The sequence below is a fragment of the Tinamus guttatus genome, unplaced genomic scaffold, assembly GCF_059628265.1.
Source record: "Tinamus guttatus ecotype Peru unplaced genomic scaffold, ASM5962826v1 Tinamus_guttatus_pri_ptg000710l, whole genome shotgun sequence".
NCBI lineage: Eukaryota > Metazoa > Chordata > Aves > Tinamiformes > Tinamidae > Tinamus > Tinamus guttatus.
The window spans coordinates 5,031,162-5,049,025 of record NW_028289244.1 but is presented as its reverse complement, the minus strand read 5'-3'; the positions used below and the strand labels follow the sequence as shown (position 1 = coordinate 5,049,025).

Below are 17,864 nucleotides of genomic sequence, written 5' to 3'. Positions count from 1 at the left end.
TATGGGTACCCAGCTCCAAGCATCCCGCATCGGGCACCCGGCTCCGGGTGAGGGATGTGATGGGAGGCACGTCGGTCGCCCGGGCCCCTCTCATGCCTCGTCTCCCCGCTCTCGCGCAGGGATGGTGTCCCCTACTGCGAGTCCGACTACCATGCCCAGTTCGGCATCAAGTGCGAGACCTGCGACCGGTACATCAGCGGCAGGGTGCTGGAGGTGAGTCTGGCAGCCACCCTTATCAGCAGGGACACGGCTTGTCCCCCCCGGGATAGTGTGTGGTGGGGAGCTGCGTCCCCCTGCACCCTTGTGCCGCCTCCACCACCTCCTCATGGGCCTACAGAGAAGCAGGAGCCAAATGGGGGCCTTGATGGGCGCCCACGGGGTGGGATATACCTGGTGCCATCGCTGCACCCTCCTCAGCGCCTCCAACGCTCTCCCGAGCTGCATCCCTGCACGCGCGGCCCGTCTGTTGCCTTGGCAACGCATCCAACCCGGCGCCGGCGATGCCGGACCAAGGAGCTGCAGCGGTGCCAGCCGAGAGCCGTCCCTGCAGTCTGCCTGGCGATGAGGAGGCTGCTCGGTGGCCGTGGTGGCATTTGGGCCAGTGGCAGAGCTGAGGTGCGGGAGCGCAGGCAGGATAGGCAGCCTGAGGAGCTGGATCGCTGGCTGGAAGACTGGGGAGGTTCTTCAGCTGGATCAGCTGGATGGCCTGGTCCTCCCCGTGCAAGAGCAGTGTGCTCAGAGCCCTGTTGGGCACTGCTGCCCTGGGGCCACTCGCTGCACTGCTCCTGAGGGGCTTCCCTCACCTGCTTGAGCTGCAGTGAGTCTGGACAAAAAGCAGCCCTCTTTTCCATGCCCTGCATCCCTGTCTCTCCTACAAGCCTTGGCTCTCCTTCCTGCTGGGGAGACTGTGAGCTCTGCCCACCCTGCGCCAGGGTGTGGGGAGATGCTGGCTGAAACCCACGAGATGCTCTGAACATCGGTCATCTCACGTTAGCACCTCTGCTGTACTAGGGTCCAGGCAAGGAAACCCTCCTTGAGTGACAGGTCTTGGATGGGCTGGAAGTAATTCAGGTTGGCTCCAGGTTCCCCCTAGGCAGAGCCTGGGTGTGACTTTCCTTCAGATACTGTCACAGAGGTGAGTTGGACATAGGGCTTGGGTCCTGCTGGGCTAGGCAGGAAGAGGGCTATGGAGCATGGCCTTGCTTGGCCATGGCCCTTCTCCGTCCTGGCCACTGTGAGCCCCTGGCTGCTGGTCTCCTGCGGTGGCCAGGGCCAAGTGCATGCCTGCTCCCAGCACGTGCCTGCCAGCAGATATCAAATGTTTTCCTGTAAAACCGGAGGCTTTAATGGTCTTCTCCGGCAGAGTGCAAAATGGAAAGGGCGCCTTTAAATAATTTTAGGCCTTAATGAGCCTTCTCATGCTCTCCCGTGAGCCTCTGGGCTTTCCGAACGACTCCGAGCTGTGCAGCCAGCCTTGAATGATTAATGAGTCTTTAAGGGACCCCGAGTGATAATGAGCAGGTCTCTTCACTCACAGCAACTATCAGCCTTTTACGAGCTGTGATGATAATCAATATAAAATAAACAAGGTTTGTACAGTTTGGAGAGCGATTACTCCTTGAAGAAGAGTGCTGGGTGCTTGAAATCTTGGATGTTTTTGGAAAAGGTCTGCATGTGCAGGGCTGGTATAAGCTGCCTGGGGAGTAGCCAGCCTTGCTCCACATCTGTAGCTCCCTGACCTGCTAAATATCTCAGGCTTCCCTTCCATCCTAGTGTGGTTCATATATTCTATACGATCTAGCTAGGAAAATACAGAGATAGATATATATATATTTCTTCTTTTTCATTGTCAGTGCACCAAGCTGTAGGAGGTGCTATGGGAGGATCCGAGAGCACCAAACTCTGCTGCAACCCATCTCAGGTTCAATAGGATTTGAGAAGGCAACAGATCGGTTTATCCTGGGCCTGCATTCCCGACTTTAGGTGTCTGTAACCATCTTAAAATATCAGCAACTGGAATCGCAGGCACACTGGCCTGTAGCGCTCAGTAGCTGGGATTTAGCCAGGTTGTTTTTAATCATTCTTTTCCCTGTGTTTACAGCCGTCTCTTCGGATTGACAGAGTTTAGCGTGACTGCCATTGATTTGCAGCGCTGGCTGCGGGATCCCGCTGCGAGGGGAACGTGGGCTGGGAGCAGACACCCCGGCCGGGGATGTGCTCGGAGTTTAGATAGGGAGGAACTGGCCTTTGCTTAATGAGCCTCTTCCTTTGGCAGTGCAGATGAGTCGCCTCCCCAGAGCCTTGGGCATGAAATGAGATGAGCTTGTTGGAAGGATGTCAAAGAGGCAACAGGTTCCAGACAAGGCCCTAGCCCTTTTTATTATTATTATTCTTTTTTTTTTTTTTTTTTTTTTTAGCAGAAAAATTGGTTTAGGATCCATATGGCCTGGAATCAGTTGGCCTGATTTGCGCAGATCAGCAAAGTGTTAAATGAAAGATCTTGACCTTGGAGCTGCGGATGGGGCCACGTGCTCAGGAAAGCTCCTTGCTCGTGTTGCCTTAGGGACCTCTTCCTTCCTGCTGGAGCCAGTGACACTCTGGGAAGGACTGGACCCTTTGCTGCTGCTTGAGGCTCTGTTCCTGCCTCCATCTGCCCCATGGGTGCTTTTCCTACCTCCACATGAAGCTTTTGGATCTGGATTAGTGGTGTCTGGGCTGTTGGGTGGCTCTGCCCTGATCCCCCTGTGCTAAGATGCAATGTAATATGCATCTATGCAACTTGCTAACCTCTGAAAACAGAAAAATCACCCACCCTTCTTCTGCCCAGTCAAAGACTCATCTGCTCATATCCTGCATAAACTGCAGGGGAAAAGCCCCTGGCTGGTAACTAGCTGCCATCTGCATCGCTGCAGAGAATCCCTGAGCCATGAATCCCACTGATTATCCCGGCAATCAACAGTTTCCTTGGGGCGGAATCATAGCAATCTTCCCTATCGATCCTCCCCCTTTTCAAGCTGTTTCCATGCTCTGCCCTAGATATCATAACTATTCCCTTTGACAGTGAGGGACACCTCTGCCTCCTTAAAGCATTCTTCTCCCTCTCTCGGATTATCAGCAGGGTAAAATGTCCCTGTGGGTTTTGCTCTTCCAGCACAGCCCAGGTTTCTCTTAGCCCTGAGCTAGCTCCTACCTCAGAGCCTAGAAAACGAGCCTATAATTGAAATGCTAACAGACACTTTGAATGGAAACAAGCTACCAATTAAACCTATTATCCCTGTCAAAGAGCAAAGGGAGCAGCTCTGCTCCAGCTCCTCTGGGAAAACAGCATGTTGTTGCTGGTGGAGTTTGGGCATGGGTTCACCAAACCAGCAGGAAAGTTTCTTCAGCTCATGGAAAAGGAGCTAGAACTGACAACCGGGGAGGATCTGCAGCACATCAGGGCTGGGCTTTCCCCTGGCTTAGCTGAGCTTCAGGATGAAGCCTGGGGTTCCCTTTGCTTTGCCAGGTTTATCTTTCTCCCTTCCCATGTAGACATGAGATCCTTAATGCTGCTGGTTTTCTTCAAAACCTTAGCCTTATAGAGGGAAGGAACCGGTACAAAACACAAGCACTTGGCTAAGCGTTACTTCAGAGGATCAGAGTTGCTTCTAGAGTCCAAGATTAATTTACTAAGGGTGAAATTTGTCTGAGTGCTTTGCTCTGGGGTCTGGGACCTCCTGACCCTGCTGTCTTTTTCTTAGATGTTTAAAGCCAAAGGCTGCCAGCATGATCCATAATCTTGCAGTCGGGAGCGTTGGATGGAGCAGGCTCCGGTTTTCTCTGCATGTAGCAGTGGTCTCTGGGGCTGCCCCAAGCACTTGGTCGCGGTCACCTGGGCACTGCCTGCAGCACATAGGGACACCAGGGCCGCTGGCCTTGGGACACATGAGCAGCTCAGCACTTGCTCAGGGGCTGATTTCTCTGCTCACTTGCAGGCCGGGGGGAAGCACTACCACCCCACGTGCGCCCGCTGCGTCCGCTGCCACCAGATGTTCACGGAAGGAGAGGAGATGTACCTGACAGGTAGGGACGCTGCTGTCACGGGGATCCCGCTGTGGCAGCAACTCCTGCTTTTTCCCTGCCCTTGTCTCAGCTTTTTCCCAATGGAAAGCAGCACTGATGGGGTTGAACCTTTGCTGGTGCAGCTGGGAGGTTTCGTCTTGCAGGAGCTCACCCCTGCCTGGAGCTGCTGTGGGTGCAGAGGGAGGGTTGTTTTCCCTCCTGTGCTCGCCTGACCACCTGAGTCACTAATTACAATGCAAATGAAAGGGAAAAGGGCAATTGCAGGGCTGGCTGAAGAGTCGGGGAAGGAGACAGAGGCAGGGGGTCCCAGCAAGGACCCTTCGGTGGGCTCATCGCTGGGGTGCAGCCAGCAGCACCCGTGAAGCTCTCTGGCTTTGCTGGTGTTGGTCTAGGGAGCGCTCAAGGGATGCTATGTGCATCCTGAGCCAGGACTGCGAATGACCTGGTTGAATCATTCGCATGATCTGGTTGAACCATTCAATGCCCCCCTGCCCTGGGTCTGTCATCATGGTTTACACTAAGTCCCAGTGCTCGGGAACCGTTTAATTGGCCAGTGGGGACAGCCCTGATCTCAGGGCAGCTGGTAAAAGGGCACTGGTAAAAGCGCTGCCTTCCTATGCCCAGGAAAGCCTGTGGGACCCAGCACAGCTCAAATCCTCCTCCCAGCTGTTGTCCTTGCGGGACTGCCCCTCTCCAGGAGGGCTTAAGGCAGGGAACTGCTCACCTGAGTGTGATGCTGCTTAGATGCAGCAGAAGCTCCCCTGTGTCTCGGTTTTGCTGCTGCCCAGGAGAGCACGGGCATGTCCCTTGCCAGGAGGGACAGCCAAGCTCCAGGTTGGTGCTGCAGGGGCCACTTGCTAAAATGGCAGGAGCAGGGGTGTCTGCAGGGACAGGATGGGGCTCACTCGTGGCAGAGGCAGTTAGATGTCCCCTAACAGCTGGCTCAGGCTGCATGCGGCGTTAAAAACTCTCTCCCTCCCCTGCATTTCAGGCTCTGAAGTGTGGCACCCTATATGCAAGCAGGCAGCAAGAGCAGAGAAGAAACTGAAGGTAGGTGGCAGGGCGAGGCGTCTTGCTCAGGTAGGTGGCCTGTCCCCAGGGTGCTGGTCCCCAGGCTCTCAGCCCATCTGGACATGACCTGCTGCAGCAACTGCCTGCAGGGTCTTGCAAGGCCACTCGTGCCAGGCACAGGGTTGTCCTGTGGGGTCTGGATCTGTCCCCAGAAGAGACTGGGCAGCCTGCAAGAGCCCTGTACCAACCCTGTCATAGAATCATAGAATGCTTAAGGCTGGAAGGGACCTCTAGAGATCATCCAGTCCAACCCCTGCACACACAGGGTCACCTAGAGCACGTGGCACAGGACTGCGTCCAAGCGGGTTTTGAAGATCTCCAGAGAAGGAGACTCCACAACCTCTCTGGGCAGCCTGTTCCAGCGCTCTGTCACCCTCACTGTTGAGAAATTTTTCCTTAAGTTCCTGTGGAACTTTTGGTGCTTCAGTTTGTGGCCGTTTCCTCTAGTTCTGTCGGTGGCCACCAGTGAGAAGAGGCCGCCCCATCCTCCTCACTGCCTCCTTTGAGGTACTTCTAGACACTGCTCAGGTCCCCTCTCAGCCTTCTCTTCTCCAGGCTGAACAGGCCCAGCTCCCTCAGCCTCTCCTCATAGGGCAGATGTTCCAGGCCCCTGATCATCCTCGTAGCCCTGCGCTGGACTCTCTCCAGCAGCTCCACATCCCTCTTGTCCTGTGGAGCCCAGAACTGGACACAATACTCCAGATGTGGCCTCACCAGGGCTGAGTAGAGGGGCAGGATCACCTCCCTCATCCTCGCTGTGCACAGCGATGCGCCTGCTTGCAGGTCCCTCCCCTCCATGCCCTGGTCACACTGACTCGAGCAATGGCTGAGGCCACCTGGGCTCTCACCTGCTGCCGCTTTTCTGTGTCCACAGCACAGGAGAACATCAGAAACCTCCATCTCACCCCCTGGCTCCAGCATCGGCTCCCCGAACCGAGTCATCTGTGTAAGTACAGCTCTGCTCCTCTCACCATGGGCTGGCCCGAGAGCTCCTGCCGTGGGTCTGGGGTAGGCTCCGAGAAGGGACCAATGGCCCCCAGTGCCAGGTTGCAGCATGAGGTGTCCCCAGGGGACAAGACCAGATTTTGGGGCCGTGCTGCCCTCACCCCAGTGAGACATCCTGCTGGCACTGTCATTAGAATGGACCAGGAGTGCTCAGAGGGATGTTGTCCCGCAGTCCTCCCACCCCAGCTCCTCTGCCCCTTCCCGCTGCTGCCTCTCGGGGGTCTCTGCTCACCTCTTCTGTCTGCTATGGGGGCGATCAGGCTGTTTGCTCTGCTTTCAGCTCCGCACTGTGCACTCCTTCCCTCTCGCCTTCTCTTCCTTTCCATCTCTCTGTCTCTGTGTCTCCCTCTCCCTAGGCTAAAGTGGATAATGAGATCCTTAATTACAAAGACCTGGCAGCTCTTCCCAAGATTAAAGCCATCTATGAAGTGCAGCGTCCTGACCTCATTTCGTACGAGCCCTATCACAGATACACATCGGATGAAACGCTGGAGAGATATAGCTATGGGGAGGTACTGAGTCTCGACACGCTCCATGCAGAGCTGCAGGAGTCTCAGGGACAGGGCAGGCAAGACAAGAATCACCCTTGGGTCTGGTGTGGCAGGGAGGCTTTCCCCTTGCAGCGTGGACGAGGGGAGAAGCTCACATCCCTCTGGGATGCAGGGATGGATCACCAGCCGGATGCCTCTGTGTCACCCAAGGGCTCTGCTCAAAGCCTGGCTCCGAGCAGGTCCTGCAACCTGTGTGCACGGTGCCTCCTGCTCCGGAGCTGCATGGAGGAGCTGGGATAGCCCAGGCCTGGCTCAGGTGCCCATGTAGGCGGCTGGTTCTGGAACTGGGGAAGACAACTGGGTCGGCGCCTTGTTGCAAAGCACCTTGTGAGATGGTGCCAAAGCAGCTCCTACCCCGTGGGGCTTCCCTGCTCCACTTCCCAGGGCAGGGGGGAGCGTTGGGCGGTTTCACCAAGGAAGTGAGAGCAAGGGGATCTGCAGAGGGGGTCTGCACAGCTCCCGCAGAGATCCGGGGCCATGAGAGCAGGATTCGGGACCCTCGAGGTGATCCTGGAGGCGGCAGCATCCCTTACATCCCTGGTCCCAGGGCTCGTCACAAGCCTCGCTTCCTGCAGCGCACCGTGGCAGTGCCACCAAGGCCATGGGCACAGGTCACAGGGGAGCACGGCCAGGGAGGCGCAGACTAGGAGGCTCCGTTGCTGCTGCTTCTGGAGCTCGGCTCCACCGCAGCGCTGCCCAAAGGGGTGACGCGTTTTACGTTGGGTGATGCCCCGTGCACCGGGGAAAGAAAAGAGCTCCCTCCAGCTCCCTGGCCTCGATGGAGGCTGATGCAGGCAGCGGGGATCCAGTGCTGGAAGAGCCCATGGCCGGTGGGGATATTTGCTGGGCATTTCTCAGAGCACATCTGGGCTGCTGAGCTGTGGAACCCAGCTTCACCCTGGCCCAAAGCGGAGCAGCAGAGATGGGGACAAGCCGTTATTTATCACCCATCGCCGGACCTGCTGTCCCGCTGGCCACCCTCAGTGCCTGGCAGCTGTAGCAAGGCTGCATTTCCAGCAAGTGGGCTGTGATGTGGGGAAAACAGGCTGCCCCATGACCCCAGCCTGTCACTGCTGCTGATAACGATGTGCTGTCTCTCTCTCTCCCCCTCTGCCTCCGCTGCCTGCAGTCCCTGGGAGCCCTGTCCCCTTACTCACAGGTAACGTCCCGCAGCACTGCTGGGGCAGGGGGGTGGCTATAGCGGGGTAATTTGGGGTGAGGGGGGTAATTTGGCCATGGTGCTGCGTCCTTCTTGCTATAGGAGCATCTGAGCGGCACCGCGGGGAGCAGGAGCTCTGCTGAGCACCGTGTGGGTGGTGGAGATGGGGAGCCCCTGCCTGAGAGGGCTGCTCCCATCCATGGGGGAAAGCTGCTCCAGGGCAGAGCAGCCCCGTGGTGGTTTCCATGCCATGGACGGGAAGGATCGTGATTGGGAACAGGGCGGGAAGGGGATAGTCCCCAGGCAGGAAAGGAAGAAAATGGTTCATCCAGGCCCTCCAGGCTGCCAGGGACAGGGACTCAGTCCTGGGATGCTCTCCCGAAGGAGAGGGCCCTGCAAGGCACTGATCTTGCCATTGCTGGCGCTTCCCAGCATCTCCTGTGCCCTGTCAGCCCCAGCGCCTGCTCTAACCACGACCTTCTGTTCCACACCTTGCCCTGCTCCTAGGACATCTACGAGAGCATCGACATCCGCCAGAGACGAGCCTCCAGCCCCGGCTACATCGACTCTCCCACCTACAGCCGCCAGGGCATGTCACCCACCATCCCGAGGTCCCCGCACCACTTCTACCGCTCAGGTGAGGATCCCGGCTGCGCTGCCAGGCTGGGCCGAGCTCGGGTGCCCCAGCGTGTGGGGCTCCCCAGACTATCCCTGCTTCTCCCAGGGACCTCTGAGCCCTGGTTAAGCCTGGGACAAGGACACAGGCTGCCTGGTGGGTCCCCGAGGACCAACAGTGATGGGGGCTGTGGGCAGTGGCTGGCTCCTTGGTGCCTCCTCCACTTCCAGCCTCACTGAGAGAGCAGTGAGGAGAGGCAAAGGGGCTTTGTCCTGGCCCAAAGCTGAGCTAGGTTGTGGAAAATGGGACAGGGAGGGATGTGGTGCCAAGATCCAGTGAAGTCCAGAGAACAGAAGTAACTCGGGTTGGGTTGGTGGCTCAGGCAAGGGGGATACACAGGAATGTTTGTGTCTTGCTGCTGCCACGAGGCTCCTTATGCACATGCACCCTGGAGCACATCTGGGGAAGAGGCAGAGTGTGTCCATCCCACAGCTCCTGGCGTTCAGAGCTGGGGAGGAACAGACAGGAAAATCCGAGATCAGTAAGTCTGGAAGTCCTGCATCCCTGGAGTTATTCCTGCGTTGCACAGCAAAGGGCCATTCACTTTGCTTTCAGTTGCAGGATTTTCGGCCTTCCCCTTGTGAATGATTGGGGAATCTGCTGCCTTGTAACAGCACCCGCTCACGGGGCTTCCTCTGCATCCCGCCTTCGTTCAGAGATGCAGCACATCTCCCCTCACTCCATCACCCCTCATCCTGGGCCACGGCCTGGCACACGTCCCAATCTCACCCACCACTTGGGGAGCTCCCCGCTCTTCTAACACCGCTGCATTTAACACCCATTTTCTTCTGCCTCTTGTTCTCTCTCTCGGTCACTTACGGCTGCTTCTGCTCGGCACCGCGTAGGCACAGAGAGCGGGCGCAGCTCCCCCTACTATAGCCAGTTAGATGTGAGGTCCTCTACTCCAACCTCATACCAAGCGCCCAAGCATTTCCACATTCCAGGTAGGCTCTGGAGCGCCCCGGCCCCGTGGGGAAGCACCGTGTGTCGCATGCCCGCATGTGCCGTTCCCCGTGTGCTGCATGAGTAGCTCCACCGCCTGCATAGAGCCAGCTGGCAGCAGGATCTACCCCTGGTAGAGGCCATCCATAAACAGGACCTGCAGCTTGAACTCCCCTCCCTCCCCATCACTGCCCAGAGGTCCCGGAGCCTTCCGGAGTCTGCTTGATCCTTGCAATGTCCCTCTTCCTCCTCCTCTCCCTGACCTTCCTCCACTCCGCACACGGACAAGCCCCTGCAGAGAGCCTGCGCCTTCCCCTGCCTCCTGCCCAGGACCACGGGGTGAAGCTTGTCTGCCGGCAGCCTGTCCGCACCCATCCTTTACAGATGATTATTTTATACTCCCCCTAGGGCCCGCCGCTCCCTCCCCCCAGAGTCTTCTGGGCTTGCCAGATGGCTGCTCCCCTTCTGCAGGGATTGCAGGGGGCCACCAGGTAAGGGCCACCACCACCCACCCTCTCCCAGCCACGCAGTGCCCACGGGGACAGGGGCTGGAGCGGGCACAGGCGGGAGGGCAGCAGGCACAGCCGCCCATCAGTGTGCACAGAGCAGAGACCCTGCGCTAGCCCCAGGCACGTGCTAGCCCCGGGGCTGCTCCCTGCTCAGCTGTAGGCACTTCCCGCTGCACCACAGTGGGACCCCCCTATAGATCCCATGCCCACCAGCCAGGAGGACACCCTGAGGCTTCCCACTGCAGCTCCCCGCTCCGTCCCATCCAGGCTTGGCCCCGCTGCCCGGCCTGCCCTCCTGCTCACGGTCCATGGTTTATGGATGGCCCCCTCGCTGCTCCGCCGGCTCAGCTGCTTGGCCCCTGCACGGGGCCGGGGCCTCGCTGCAAGGCTCCAGGTTGCTTCCTCCTCCCAGCTCGCTCTTTTTCTCTCTGTGCTGCGGAAAGAGGCTTTCGGCTCGGTTTGTTTTGCCCTCAGATAGAGCGTGGATGGTCCTGCTAGGCTCATGCACCCCCGAGGGAGCGCGGCAGCACGCGCCGTGGGGCTGTGCGCCAGCCCAGGGCACAGCCCGCGGCTCCCGGCCGCATCCCCATCCTCTCCTGCCCGGCCCCTCGGTCGGAGGAGAGCGTGGGGAGCAGCGGGATCCGCTGTGCCGAGGTGCATGCTGCCGCTCGGGCGCTCGCTGCATGTCCCGTGCGCCCCGCTACCGTCTGCCCTGGCCCAGCTCTGCGCTCCGAGCGGGACGCTCGGACCTGGAGGCCGTGGAGCAACCCGGGCAGAGCATCTCCCGCAGGACCCGCGTCCTGCTCGCTCTCTGCAAACTCGGACTGACCTCCCCTTCCTTCCTTCTTCCCTTCTTGCTTCCCTTTCTTGCCTTCTTCTTCCACCAGCTGCCGGCGAGAGTAACATCTACCGGAAACCCCCCATCTACAAGCGACACGGTACAGTCTGCCCTCTGCGCACGAGGCGCGGGTTTGTGGGGATAGCTGGACAGAGCTGCAGGCCGTGAGCTCGGAGAACAGCGCGGGTTTGGGGCTGGCTGAGCCGCAGTGGGGACAGCAGGGCTCGAGTCTGCTCCGTGCGGGGCCAAGGGGATGGCTTTGCTTAGGGGCAGCAGGAGGTAGCAGATATGAGCAAGGAGGAAGGTGAGAGCCTGGGGTTTGGGGGGCTGAAAGGGGTGACAGAAAGGGATGTTGTCCCCAGGTTTAGCAGAAGAGGGGTGTTCAAGGCTGCAGCAGCAAGGCAAGCATAGGGGTCAGAGCTGGAGAGGCGCGGGAGGGCAGGAGGCTGCTGCTGTGGGCAATGGGAGCAGGGGTGAGGGCGGCCAGTGCTTGCCAAGACCAGGAGCCAGAGCAGCCTCAGGAGTGGGATAAAGAAGGTAAATAAGAGTTTCACGTGGACCTATAAGAAAAATCACCAGCCTTCGTGGTCAGATACTGTGACTGAAATGGGCCCTGAGGAGGAGTTTGGGGGTGGGAGGTGCAGGCGTGGGAGTTGGGGTCACCTTCCTCCCTAGGGCTGCCCTGCTCTCCCCGGCTTGCCTTGGTGCCCAGCGGGAGGGGAGCTGCCCCCGGTGAGCGATAACCCTGTGTCTCCTTCTCTCTCTGCGGCCTTTCCTTTCCCACCTCCCTTCGGGTCTCTGGCTGCTGCACCGCTGCTGTAAGTAGCTGCCGTTTGCTGAGTGTCCTGTGCTGGGAGCGAGGGCTCGTGGTGGCTCCCTGCCTGCACCTCGCTGTCCCTACCCAACACCCGACTCCTGGTGGCCCCTCACGTCCCCAGGGACAGGGCATTTGTGTCTCCTGCCAGAGCAGGAGGAGAGAGTCGAGCATTGCCGGGTTTCCCATGCATGACCCCAGAGGTTTGGGAGAGGATGCAGAGGATTCCAATCTGTGGGTTTGTCCTGCTGGGAGTTGAGCACCTGCCTGGACAGGAATGCAGGGCTGTCCCCTCTGCTCCCTGCCGCTACGCAGCCACCTTAGCCTTCCCTTGGCATAAGCTGCTGCTTCCCTCCCCATGGGGAATGCTCCTTCCTCCATCCCTTCCCGCTGGAGTCCTGCTCAGATGCCTCTGCACTTATTGCCATCTTTGGTGATGGGCCAGCTGGAGGGGCACAGGTCCCTGCTAGGGGACACTTTGGGCACTGGAAGCTGGGGTAGGGGCTATGCAGGGCACAGAGCTTGGTTTGGTGCTGTGGGCTGGAGTCTATGAGCCACCTGGGTCCATTCCCATCCATTTGTGTTTGTGACTGTCCCCACCAGCAGTTTGCAAAGAGGTTATTTCCAGCTGTGCTCTCCGCTGTCCCGTGCACATATTGCTGCCATGTGGGGCAGGGAGTGGAGAGGGAAGAGGAATTTCCTTCATCTCCAGGTGGATCTTTGCAAGTCATTTCAGAGGGAGGACGTGTCCTTGTTACAGCTCTCCACACTCCTTTTGCAGACAATCCCCCTGCAGCCACTAAAAGCAAAACCAGCGAAGACATCGCGCAGTCGTCCAAGTACAGCCCTGCCTACTCCCCGGACCCGTACTACCACTCCGAGTCAGAGTACTGGTCCTTCCAAGGGTCCCCCAAAGGTAACGGAGCAGCCAGAGCAGGGCTCAGTTTGGGAAACCTGCCCTCACACCTGGCACATGTGGGGAGATTTGCCCTGGGACCTCCCTGCTGGACTTGGACCCAAGGGTGGGCTCAAGAAGCAGGAGTGACAGAGACCCTGCCAAAGCACCCCAAATCCTGGCAACCCTTGGGAACGGCTGTCCCCATCCAGCTGGGCACTGCCTGCTCCCCACTTGCCGCTGGCTTTGCCCCCATGTGAGCCCACCACGTGTCTCCTTGCAGCACCCCGGGCCCGGAGGTTCTCGTCGGGAGGCGAGGAGGACGGGTACGAGCGGGGCATGCACAAGGTAAGGGATGCTCTGTGACCGCAGCCCGATGGGGACCGGGCAGCAAGGGGCTCGATGGCCACCCTCCTGGTGCGAGGGGCAGCAGATGGGGTTTCATGAGCCCGTGCTCGTCCTGAGGGCCATGGGGTTTGACGAGCCCATGCTGTGCCCTCCCATGGTGCAAGGGCTGGCAGGGTGAAAGCACGGGTGCAGAGCAGCTCTTCCTCGGTGCCCAGATCCAGGGCGGCATCGGCAGGCTGATCCTGAGGGAGGAGATGAAGGCCCGGTCCAACTCCTACGCGGACCCCTGGACGCCTCCTCGCAGCTCGGCCAGCAGCAGGGAGGCTCTGCACACATCGGGCTACGAGGGCTCCCTCAACGGCTGTAAGGGTGACGGCTGCCCCCAGCCATCGCGTTGTAGTCCCCGTCCATCGTGTCAGGACCCTGAGGCGCTGCGGGAACTGGAGAGGGAGGATACAAGACTGGGAAGGGGTGGGCTGGACTCCAGGATGGGCCTGGAGTGACCTCTCCTCCCTGGAGGGCTCTGTCCTTACCCTGATCTCCCGAATGTCCTGAGGAGCACCCGGTGGGGCTGGCAGCCAATGGGACCTGGGCTGGCAGGGAGCCCTGTGCGGTGCTGGGCCCTTCTTCCCCTCTGAGCCATCCTCTGCTCTCCTTGCAGCTCCCCGGACGCACTACCTGGCTGACAGCGGTGAGTCCCTTATCCCTCGTGGCCCTTCTGCCTCTGTTTGACATCGCGGATGTGGATCTGGGACTGGCAGGGAAGAAATGGGAGAAGAAAGACCTGCTCGAAGGGGTGTGCTAAGGGAGCAGGATAGCGCTGGGAGCAGGGAGAGGATTGGGTCTGAAGAAGCGAGATTGAGACGGGCCTGTCAGGGTGAAGGGTGAGAAGAGACAGTGGCTATGGAAGAGGGAGAGAGAAATGTAAGCATGGCAGGGAAAGGAATGAGACGGAACCGGAGAGGTGTCGACAGAGCTAGGTAAGTTCAGGAGTGGATAGGGATGGGTAGGAATTGGAAAGGGCATTTGGGGACAAAAGAGTGTGTATTTGCCATGTGTGGAAGGAGCGGAGCGCGGGGCTGGAGCGCTGTGCGGAGCGGGGATGTGTGAGCACGGCGGCAGGGTCACCGGGGGTGCTATCCTGTGGGACCAGCCCCTGCCTTTTCACGTATGCACCTTACGGGTTTCTTTCCAGACCCCCTCATCTCCAAGTCGGCCTCGCTCCCTGCCTACAGGAGGAACGGGCTGCACAGGGTAAGCGTGTGCCAAGAGCCCTGCTTCCCCGTTGCCCGCTTTGGGGAGCAGGTCCCTCTTTGGGGTGGAGGGCGCAGGCTGTGCCGACGTGCCGAGCGCTGGGACGGGACCCCCTCGTTCTCACTGCCTTCTCCTGTGTCCCCTCGCAGCCTCCCAGCGCTGAGCTCTTCCACTACGACAGCACCAATGCTGTCAACTGGGGCATGCGAGGTAAGCGGGGGCGGGCTGGGGGCTCTGCAGGGAGGACACAGCCCTCCTGGCCACAACTCGCGGGCTAGAGGGACGGGATGGGGTCTCTGGAGCTCTGGGGAATGGGTCTTGGCCAAGGCAGTGTCAGAGTGGCTCATGTCTCTGTTTCTTGTCTCTTCTCTCTCCCTGCAGAGTACAAGGTAAGACGGCCCTGCTGGCAGGTCCCTGCTCCAAGGAGCAGCCCAGAGGTGCCCAAGTGCCACCCAGAGGACGTCCCTCCTGCTGAGAGGCTCCCTTGTGTCTCCAGACCCTGCTGTGATGGAGGGTTCATTCTCCTCCATTCTTCTAAGCTTCCCACCAGCCAGCCCCATCCCAGGACTCAGACTCCTTCCCCTTCTGCTAGTGTCCCAAACTCTTTGCTGAGCAGATTTGGTGGCTGAGCTGGCTGGTTCCTGCTCATGTCTAGCTCTGGATCATTCTGGGCCTTACAGAGCAAGAAGACCTCCACATTGCCATTCAAGAACCACCAAGCTGGTTCAAAAGAGGCTCTGGATCAGAGTCACCCTGGAAGCCTGGCCCCATCTTAGCCATGCCCTGTCCAAGACTTGGTGGGTGGCTGAGCCAGCCAAGTGCCCTAGGGGTAGCCTTTGCCTTGGTGTCCCCACATCCTCAAAGCTTGTCCCAAGTGCTGCACTCTTCTAGCTCCAGAGTTAGCCCATGGTCTTCACTTCTCCATGTAGATATATCCGTATGAGCTGCTCCTGGTGAAGACGAGAGGGAGGAACCAGCTGCCCAAAGATGTGGACAGGACTCGGTTAGAGGTGAGGAGAGCCTTTTCCACCACGCAGAATATCCTTGGGGCTTAGAGGGGCCTGGTCGGGCGGTCCCCAAACCTGCGTCTCACCCCATCAGACCCCATGGAGCCACCAGGTGCCCACAGGTGCCACTTGTCCTCCATGGAAATAGCGTCCCACCAGCCTGGCCCCGGCCCCAGTACCCAGCCCTGCCTCCTAGCACCTCCAGCCCCTGTCCCACCAGCCCCTCTCTCCCCAGCGCCACCTCTCCCAGGAGGAATTCTACCAGATCTTCGGCATGACCATCGCCGAGTTCGACCGCCTGGCCCTGTGGAAGAGGAACGAGCTGAAGAAGCAGGCCCGGCTCTTTTAAATGCAATGCACTATAAATATATACATACCTATAAATATATACATAGAAAGATCTCTATACTGCAGCTCTGTATGAGTCTCAATGCTGGATGTGACAGAGGCACCTTCTGCACCCCTGAGAGTGAATTGGAGTCTTGCAGATAATTTTATGCTGTTTCTTTTTGATGTCTGGGAGACTGGGGTGGGATCTTCCCTTTCGTGCTCTTTGGCAGGGAGGGCATCTTGATTCTGCATCAGCTCTGGCATTTTATAGGAGCTAAAGCCCCGTGAGCCCTGGGTACTTGGTCTCTCCCTGCCAGCCCAGCAAGGCGAGGGGAGAGGGTTTTCCTGGGCATGTTGTCCCAAGTGGTCCCACTCCGGCCGCAGGAGAGCGGGATCCACAGGTGGCTGTGGGCTGGGATACTGCTGGGTCACCAAGGAGCGGGGATAGGATGGGTCTCCCCAGAATTCCTGCTCAGGAGGGACCTGGCCAAGGGGGGCCTCAATGACAGCCAGGACCAGCAGGGTCCCCAGCTTCCCGTAGCTCCCTGCTTTGGAGCTGTGTGGGCTGCAAACCTGCCCTTGGGCTGCTGCAGAAATTGCGGGGTGGTCTTGTCCCCCCTCACCCTTCACCCAGCTGGTCTATAAGTATTTACTTGCAAGTCTGGAAATTTCCCGGTATCTTTGCAAGAAATGGGGGACCCCAGTGTGGTCTCCCTGGTGCTTATTGCTCTTTCTGATGTGGAGGACATGTGTACAGGAAAAGGGGCAAGGACCCCCATGGGCAACCCCAATGTGCAGTCCTGAGCCCTGCAAGCTGCCACGTTTTCCTGAAAATTCGGTATTGCCAAGGAGCCAATTTCTCCTCTCAACGTGCTGGAACGATGGCTTTTCAGGCCATCGAAAACCCAAGGCCTTCTTCAATAAAAAAAAGAAAAGACACAGAGGGATGTCACACTGCTGCACACCAACTGCTGCATCTGCTGCTGGGCTTTCTTAAGCTTCTCCTGATTTACTCCATCACTGGTATCTCTGTCCCAGATCAAATCCCTCCAGCAGCTTTCAAGAATGAAGGGATTTACCAGGGGCATTTTGCACTTATTCCGATGCAAACTGTTGGGGATTTTGGTTCTATACTTTGTTTCTTTTTTATTATTATTTTTTTCCTCTTTACTGATATGTATTTTCAACACAACAAACATCTTTCCTGGTGTCATCTGTGTTGTTCTAGTTTTCTACCTGCTTGTTAGGCACAAATTGCAGGAATATTGCGAGTCTGAGCCACCCCAAGCAAGTCAGCAAGCTACAAGAGGCCTTCACAGGAGCTGAGCAGGCAGGTTTCCTTCTGGGTGTCAGTGAGGATCTCATTTGCTAGCTCTGCTTCTGTATGTTCTGGGCCTCCTTGCAAATGTCCCATCTTCATATCTCACACCAGATAGAGCAAATCTCCTCCCTGCCTTTAGCACCACTGCTCCCCAGCGCTGAGGCTGCCCAGCTCATTGCACAAAGGGCAGGAACAGGGATCCTGTGTGAGATGGGAGAGGTGCCTGACGTGAAGATCTCTTCAGCTGCAGCTCCACAAGCTTTTTTGCTAGCATGGAAAGGGCTGGAGAGTGAGGTGGGGACGGCAATATTGCTCCAGTAATCGCTTCTGTCTACTTTAGTGCAGCAGTAAATGAAGCAATTGTATTTATGAGTCCAGCCATATAAATGGCAGCTGCCTAAATCAAGCTCTGCTGTTTGAGGTTGTAAGAAACTTCCATCTCCAGCAGCAGCAGATAAAGCCTGGATCCAGTGCTCCCAATTATCATTATTAATAATCATCATCTTAATAACAATAGTAACCATGTGGAGTACTTAGGCTTTTTATTTGCATGGTCTTTTTTGGGCATTTTGAGCACCTGTTTCTCACAACTGCCTGCATGGCAAAGATGGGGAAACTGAGGCAGGGACCTGCAGTGCCTCTTGTCCAAGTGCAGGTGATGAGAAGAGCTGTGATTCCAAACCCACAGCTCCTGGGATGGGTCCAGCCGCTTGGCTGCAAGTGAATAACTGGCTGCTGCCCCTCTGCATGGATGGGAGCTGCTGGTCAGGAAGCCTCTCCGGGGCTCTCCGGTCGGGGGCAGCAGACACCCAGCAGGACCGGCACCAGCACGGCTGGCCCGGGCTCTGCTCACCAGATACAACGTGGGGACAGCACCTTTCTGAGTCCGGGATGGCAGGGACAGGGGCATGGAAGGCTTTCAGCAAAGCTGTTATTCTGTCTGAGCCCACACTGCTAATTTGGCTGCTTTGCAAGTTGCAAGCACAAACCAGATGGAGTCTGGTGGGCTGTGTCTTGTGCCTGGCACCCTGACCGCAGCCCTGGAGAAGACCCTGCCACTGTGTGTTACAAGAGGAAAAAGA

At 58.1% G+C, this 17,864-nt stretch overlaps 1 protein-coding gene across 3 annotated transcripts in view; it reads left to right on the top strand.

The window, feature by feature from the left end:
* Window positions 1-15,623, top strand: part of ABLIM3 (actin binding LIM protein family member 3) — a 49,774-nt gene extending 34,151 nt beyond the window's left edge. The window contains exons 6-23 of one of the 3 annotated variants that reach the window (XM_088536876.1): window positions 120-213; window positions 3,975-4,062; window positions 5,054-5,112; window positions 6,008-6,079; window positions 6,495-6,650; window positions 7,819-7,848; window positions 8,356-8,485; window positions 9,370-9,468; window positions 10,863-10,913; window positions 12,409-12,543; window positions 12,806-12,870; window positions 13,086-13,233; window positions 13,532-13,561; window positions 14,066-14,124; window positions 14,274-14,334; window positions 14,506-14,513; window positions 15,054-15,134; window positions 15,367-15,623. In XM_088536876.1, the coding sequence (XP_088393002.1) occupies window positions 120-213; window positions 3,975-4,062; window positions 5,054-5,112; window positions 6,008-6,079; window positions 6,495-6,650; window positions 7,819-7,848; window positions 8,356-8,485; window positions 9,370-9,468; window positions 10,863-10,913; window positions 12,409-12,543; window positions 12,806-12,870; window positions 13,086-13,233; window positions 13,532-13,561; window positions 14,066-14,124; window positions 14,274-14,334; window positions 14,506-14,513; window positions 15,054-15,134; window positions 15,367-15,480 (1,480 nt within the window). In that variant the 3' untranslated portion in view covers window positions 15,481-15,623. Of the gene's footprint in view, window positions 1-119; window positions 214-3,974; window positions 4,063-5,053; window positions 5,113-6,007; window positions 6,080-6,494; window positions 6,651-7,818; window positions 7,849-8,355; window positions 8,486-9,369; window positions 9,469-9,874; window positions 9,958-10,862; window positions 10,914-12,408; window positions 12,544-12,805; window positions 12,871-13,085; window positions 13,234-13,531; window positions 13,562-14,065; window positions 14,125-14,273; window positions 14,335-14,505; window positions 14,514-15,053; window positions 15,135-15,366 lie in introns of those variants that run through there. The other 2 variants (XM_088536874.1, XM_088536873.1) reach the window with 2 other exon arrangements.
* Window positions 15,624-17,864: the final 2,241 nt, after the last annotated feature.